This window comes from Sinocyclocheilus anshuiensis, unplaced genomic scaffold (assembly GCF_001515605.1).
Source record: "Sinocyclocheilus anshuiensis isolate Anshui unplaced genomic scaffold, SAMN03320099.WGS_v1.1 scaffold2803, whole genome shotgun sequence".
Lineage (NCBI taxonomy): Eukaryota > Metazoa > Chordata > Actinopteri > Cypriniformes > Cyprinidae > Sinocyclocheilus > Sinocyclocheilus anshuiensis.
This window is the reverse complement of record NW_015551013.1, coordinates 127,871-134,618: the sequence shown is the minus strand read 5'-3', so window position 1 is coordinate 134,618 and position 6,748 is coordinate 127,871. Positions and strand designations below refer to the sequence as shown.

General features: G+C 40.6%; 1 protein-coding gene across 3 annotated transcripts in view; it reads right to left on the bottom strand.

Annotated features, from left to right (window-relative positions):
• Window positions 1-2,955: 2,955 nt before the first annotated feature.
• LOC107661076 (macrophage mannose receptor 1-like) overlaps window positions 2,956-6,748 on the bottom strand; it is a 43,995-nt gene continuing 40,202 nt past the window's right edge. For 2 of the 3 annotated variants that reach the window (XM_016450517.1, XM_016450520.1), the window contains 3 exons: window positions 4,408-4,785; window positions 3,492-3,821; window positions 2,956-3,417 (listed from right to left, as the gene is read on the bottom strand). In XM_016450517.1, coding sequence (XP_016306003.1) covers window positions 3,053-3,417; window positions 3,492-3,821; window positions 4,408-4,785 — 1,073 coding nt within the window. In that variant the 3' untranslated portion in view covers window positions 2,956-3,052. Of the gene's footprint in view, window positions 3,418-3,491; window positions 3,822-4,407; window positions 4,786-4,939; window positions 4,966-6,748 lie in introns of those variants that run through there. The other variant, XM_016450519.1, reaches the window with a different exon arrangement.

Sequence of the window (6,748 nt, the reverse complement as noted above, 5' to 3'; positions counted from 1 at the left end):
CAAAATACCAAATGCTGTACACTAGTCAAAACTGTGGTTATGTCTGAAATAAACACAATGAACATTTACATTTAGTCATTTTGCAGACGTTTTTATCCAAAGCGACTTACAATTGGGGGTTACATAAAGCGATTCTTCTTAAAGAGGCAAACAGACACAGGAAGTGCTCGTAATACCAAGTTTCAGGCATTGTTTAAATAAGTACGAGCTAGAAAGGGAAGGAATAAATAAAGAGAAATTCATCTTAATTTAAGATGAAGTCAAGTAGCGTTGAAAAAGATGAGTTTTCAGCTGTTGCTTGAAAATTGTCAGAGATTCAGCATTCTGGATAGGGGTGGGAAGATCATTCCACCAGCCAGGAACGGTGAACGAGAATGTTCTGGAAAGTGATTTTGAGCCTGAACAAGGACTATCTTCAGCACGCATCACATTATTATTGATGAAATGAGCATCAGCGGTACCTCAGGATCTGCTCATGCCGGAAGGGTTCCTCTCCAAGGGTCTTCCCCTTCACCACAGATCTCTAATGCAGCTCCACCTGTGGTTCCAGTCGCTCTGCATGAATCTTCACTTGCTTTGTGGACTTATAGTCTGGACCAAAGAAAATTAGAGGCATTAGAGATGGTCGAGCCCACTGTCTCATCACAACGAAGCACAAAAACACTTTCCAGAACTTTCACATTCACTGTTCCTCAGTGGTGGTAAGCTCTTACCTACTCAACCCAACATCTTCAAGAAACGACTCTTCTGTGAGCACTTGATCCACTTTCTACACTCTGAAACCCTTGATCTGCTGCGACTGGTTTAGAGCGGTAAAATGTATGTACAAAATAATATAATATATAATAAAACAACAACATGAAATAACTAAATAAAACCCTAGCCTTCAAATAAAAAATAAAATAAAATAAATTCGAATTTACAATATAATACAATATAATTTACAATTTAAAATTACAATAATATAATATTAAAAATAAACAATAAATATAATGGCTATGGCATTTGTATGACTTTCTAAAAGAAGAACTCGAACGAACAGATTAAGGAATAGTTTTTATGCCAAAGCCATTTCTGTTTTAAATACTGCAATAACTTAACCTGAATACACGTGCAATGTTTAATGAGCCGTGCAATTCTGTGAGATTAATAGTTTCTATGCTTAAACCCTCTATTTTGAATACTGCAATAACTTAACTGAACATTATGTTGAAAATTCAATGTTAAATATGAGTCGTGTAACTGACTGTTGAACGTGAGATGTCTTAGGTGTGTAATGGTGTTTTTTTTTTATATTTTTGATCCTGTTATCTGTTTACTATTTATTAAATTTATTTATTTTGTTAGATTATGCACCCAATGGATTGCATTTCAATTTTGTTGTACTTGTACAATGACAATAAAGACATTCAATCCAATATTCAATAAAAGAGGAAAATTAAGAGACTAAGTGAGATTGGTCTTGTGTAAAGTGGCCTTCCACATGACTCCTTATTTATCAAGAAAACACATCAGAGGTCTTTCACACAGCAGCTTTACACTGAAAACACATGGCCTATGTCTTAACGTCAACAAAGACTCATTCGTTGGACATTGATGTGAATGAGAGATATACAAATGATGATATCAACACAAAGAAAGTCCTTTGTGTAATGCTAAAAGCATGAATGTAAATCTATGTATGTAAATGTTCCAACCTGAACACATTTCTGCTAAATCTTGTCATCTGATCCTCCATCTTCACTAGAAATAGACTCTGGATATTTACATGAAACTGTGCAAATGTGGCTCCTCTGAAGCTGATCTCCATCCAGCATGCAGAGCTGAAGCTTGCATTTCATCACATCTCTAGACAGCGTCTGCTGGGATAAAGTAAAGTCAGACCATCAGTAATCGCATGATCTACCCTGATGTGAAGCCGAGGCAGACTGCATTATCCCACATATGAGAGATACATGAATCCAGCACATTTTGAAGAACGTTGGAAACCAAACAATATTGGAGTCCATTGACTGGACAAAAAACAAGATGTTTGAAAGATTATGTGTTATTAAGATGCATTTACATTGTGATTGTGACTAGTTGATGTATTTGCAATCAACTGTAGCCAACTGTATTTTTGTTTTACAAAAGTATGACCCAAATGGCCCACATAATTAGCTCCTTACGTCAGCATCGGGTCAGTGTATCATGGGCCCTCCGTGGGAGAGGTCCTATCAGGCTATCATGAGGTTATAGAATCATTGGCTCTCCATGGGGTGTTATTGTATTGTTTGTGGCACATTTGTATAAAGGTCTGGTCTCACAGACAGTATCTTGGGTTAAGTTTCTTTGAAGGATGACATGCTAACATTGCTACTGAAGAACTGCTACGTTACCACCTTCAATAAATTCTTCTCCCCACAAGAACTCTGGTCAAGCTTAATTTTTTATGTATTAGAGAAATCAAATACTTTGACAAGCCACCCAAACCACTGCTTACTCAAATACAGCAAAATCTAACAATTTGGCGAGCCAGCCAGGAGAAACTGACCTGAATACAATAACCCAATAACTTTGTTTTTTTAATTCAAAATTTTCAAAATTTTGAAATGTAAGAAAGTAAAGTGTCATCAACAGGTTGTGCTGAAATGAATGCACAAACTATGATTATGACCACATGACGCAGCACTGCAGTCAAGGGGGCGGGTTTGTGATGCATCAATCACCTACACTGGCCCCGCCCCTACAGTCACTGCTCATCTGCATAATCATGAGCTCTGTTCAACTTCACAGACAGTCGCTCACAGACAGAACAAACATCATGTAAAATCAATGACATGCCGTTGTCGCAAATCACCATCAGCGTGAATGGCAAAGAGTTTTCCTTTGGGATCAAATTAAGCACTCTCACAACAAACACTGTGTGTGTCATTTTATTATAGATTTACACACCACAAATATCACAAAGCTGTTTAAAGGTTAAGATTTGAAGGTTTTAAGGTTAAGTGTTAAGAAAGTTTAGATATTTGTATTGGAAAAAGACATCATTCTTTGCAGCGCAAACACACACTCAAGGCTCAGAGTTGGTGCAGATGAAGTTGAGCCTGATGGTCGAAGGAAGGCTGACCCAGCGCTGATCTCCAGCCGACTGAATAGCTCCGGCTCTTTGCTCACGGCAGTCGTGCGCTCTGGTGCCGTTCCCCGCGGCCCAGTTCTGATAACAGACCACCTCGCCACGCAGCCACAGCCACATGTTCATGCTGCAGTAGTAATGTAAACCCATCCACACGGCCGCCGTCGAGGCTCTTCTCGCCACGTTCATCACCCGCTGCTCGATCTGAGGGCTGGGCACCGACACCAGGTCCACGTGGTTCTGTCTGCAGTACGTCATGGCTTCACTCCAGCTCAGATTCTGCTTGATGAGTATGAACTGATCTGGAAGAGAAATTTTAGATTTTCGTTGATGACGTTCTCTCATTTTACACATGCAAGTCCAAGCATCGACTCACCTTTTTGACAGACGAAGGTAAATTGTGAATTACACGGCCAGTCCTCCCACTGTCCCGTTCTTGATCCACTCTTCACTAGCACAGTGGCGTTTTCATTGCTGTGGGGTTCAGTGGGTGCCCAGTTTCTAAACGAGGATGTACTCTTGTCGGACCATTCCCATGAGTCTCTGAACAGACCGATCCAGACTCCAGTGTTTATGAGCTGCTGAATCTGCTGGTTCTCACTCTGGCTCCTCACGGTGCTCAGATCCGTGTGATTCGCTCTGCAGAAGCTCTGAGCATTTCTCCAGCTCATCGACTGCTGCACAAAGACGAATCCTTTACTGCTGTCTGCATGTGAAGAGAAAATCAAGAAATGTCCCTTTGTTTACCAGTGATGATCTAGTGCACACGCTTCATCCAAACTACGCTGTGGAGAGAATCAATCACTGCAGCAGATATAAATACGGCAAACGTTCATTAGAATCCAGTGAAAGCGTTTTGAAAAGATACGTCGTCATGATTTGGTTGGTTGCACCCTTCACTGGCTATTACATGGAAAATACAAATTAAACATTCAACAACATAATAGCAAATGCAATATAATAAAAACAAACATTTTATAAAACTGATGTTATGCAAAAAGACAAAACTGAGTACAATTCTGTAAAAGATTTGATGTTTATACTGAGTGATCGGGGGGCCTCATTGATCTGAGCTTCTGCACCTCAGGTTTTAAGTGAAAAAAAAGCATTATTTGTGGATAATTTTGGAAATGTTTACTCAAAAACTGTACATAAGCTTAGATCAATGAGCCTACAATTAATCAGTTCCAAATCTTTGTGAAGTTTTCATACCGTGTGAGTTTTAGTCCAATGCGATAACATTGACTAGAGTTTTCAGGAAAAGGAAAATCCATTCTGTGTGATTGACTCACCATTGTAGCAGATGAAAGACCTTTGGTTATTACAGTTGTCATCATGCCACAGTCCGTCCTGACTCATATAAGCACAGTAATATGAACCATTGTTCGGCTGATTCGATGCCCAGTTGCGAAACAGTAAATCATGAGCAGTGTAAAACGCAGGGTCTCCCAGAGACCACTTCCATTCACTCCTGAGGGTCTCCATCAGCCCAATCCAGACGGCATAATCAGCAGATTTGGTCACGATCTTCAGCAGCTCGGTCACGTCGGCGCTGTTGTAAATGGAGGCTAGATCACTGTAGTTCTCACGACAGTATCTCTGAGCATCAGTGCAGTTCATCCTCATCTGAACAAACTCATACTGACGAAGAGCCGATGAGCTGAAGACGGCTGCGGAGGGCAAGGTTTCATTTCAGACTGTTTCATGTTTGACAATAACTTTACCGTCACTATGAAATGAATACTCGTCAATGCAGTGGTCTCAAACTTAGTTCCTGGAGGGCCACAGTCCTGCAGAGTTTAGCTCCAACCAGCTCCAACTCACCTGCTTGGTAGTTTTTAGTAAACCTGAAGGGCTTGATGAGCTTGTTCAGGTGTGTTTAATTAGGGTTGGAGCTGAACTCTGCAGGACTGTGGCCTTCCAGGAACTTATGATGTATTCAAGTCCTCCTGGGAAATTCGTATTTACAAGTTGGGAAGTCATAATTCCGATGTCAGGTGCATTCAAGTCACTTTGGTGACTTTGGGGAAGTCGTGGCCTAATGGTTACTGAGTCGGACTCATAACCCAAAGGTTGTGGGTTCGAGTCTCGTACCGGCAGGGATTGTAGGTGGGGGGAGTGAATGTACAGCGCTCTCTTCCACCTTCAATACCACGACTGAGGAGCCCTTGAGCAAGGCACTGAACCCCCAACTGCTCCCCGGGCGCCGCAGCATAAATGGCTGCCCACTGCTCCGTGTGTGTGTTCGCTGTGTGTGTGTTCACTGCGTGTGCACTTAGGATGGGATAAATGCAGAGCACTAATTCCTAGTATGGGTCACATGTCATGTCACTTGTACCATTTCTACATACAATTCAGCAAGATTTTTTTTTAACTGTCCTTCTAAAACATGATGAATAAAACACGTTTAAAGTGTGTTTTGCTTTTTTTATGTTTTATTGAATTTGAGGGTTCTGTAAATATATTTAATAATTGTACAATACAATGGTATTTTGTATATGCAACTTAGTTTTATTGTAAATTATATATACAGTATATACAGCATATATTTCCAATCGGCGTTATATAAAAAATTGTCCTGGCCCCTCCAAGCCTTTCAATGGGGGTAAGTGGGTGTTGGTTGTCAACAGTTCAGAAGACGTGAAATAAAATGCCTGCATCCGTAATAAAACGTCCTTCACACGGCTCCGGGGGGTGAATAAAGACTTCCTGTAGCGAATCCATGCATTTTTGTAAGATAAATATCCATATTTCAAACATAATAAACACTTTTTTCTCACTTCCGGTATTCTGTCATATGCGGAAGCCATTCCGGCGGATGATGTAAGACATAAGCGTTGCGTGATAAGTGACGAACGCAGAGTCAAAACAAAACAAAATGCCGTTCACGAATTAGAAGCACAAAACGAGGATTTGTAAAGAAAAATGTCGGAGGATTTTGATATAAGCCAAGAGGAGACTGGTTTTCCTTTGCTCCTGCATTTCTCAGAGGCGCGCGCGCGCACGACACATACGTCTTATGTCATTCGCCTACTCGGCTTCCGCGTACCACAGTCAGCGGAAGTGAGAAAAAAAGTGTTTATTACGTTTGAAATATGGATATTTATCTTACAAAAATGCATAGATTTAATATAACTCCGATTGGATTCATCTGAAAGAAGAAAGTCACATACACCTAGGATGTTTTGAGGGTGAGTAAAACACAGGCTAATTTTTATTTTTGGGGGAACTAACCCTTTAATTTCCAGCGATATCGTCGACTTGATTGCACAGATACTATTTAAAGGGGTCATATGATGCGATTTAAATTGTTCCTTTCTCTTTGGAGTGTTACAAGCTCTTGGTGCATAAAGAAGATCTGTAAAGTTGCAAAGACTAAAGTCTCAAATCCGCTCACTCTAGGCTGCCGTGTGTGACGCTGTGTGCTTCGTTGTGAAAGCGAAACTACTTTGTTTGGTCTTCCAAAAGAGGACACGACTAGAAATCAGTGGTTAAGTTGTATTTACAACACTGTTCCAGAACACTTCAACCCAAATATTCAGATGTGTGCAGCACATTTTATGGAGGACTGTTTCCTGATCCTGGGAGAGTAGACTACAATGCCGGCTGTTCTGACTCACAGACTGTAAGTAC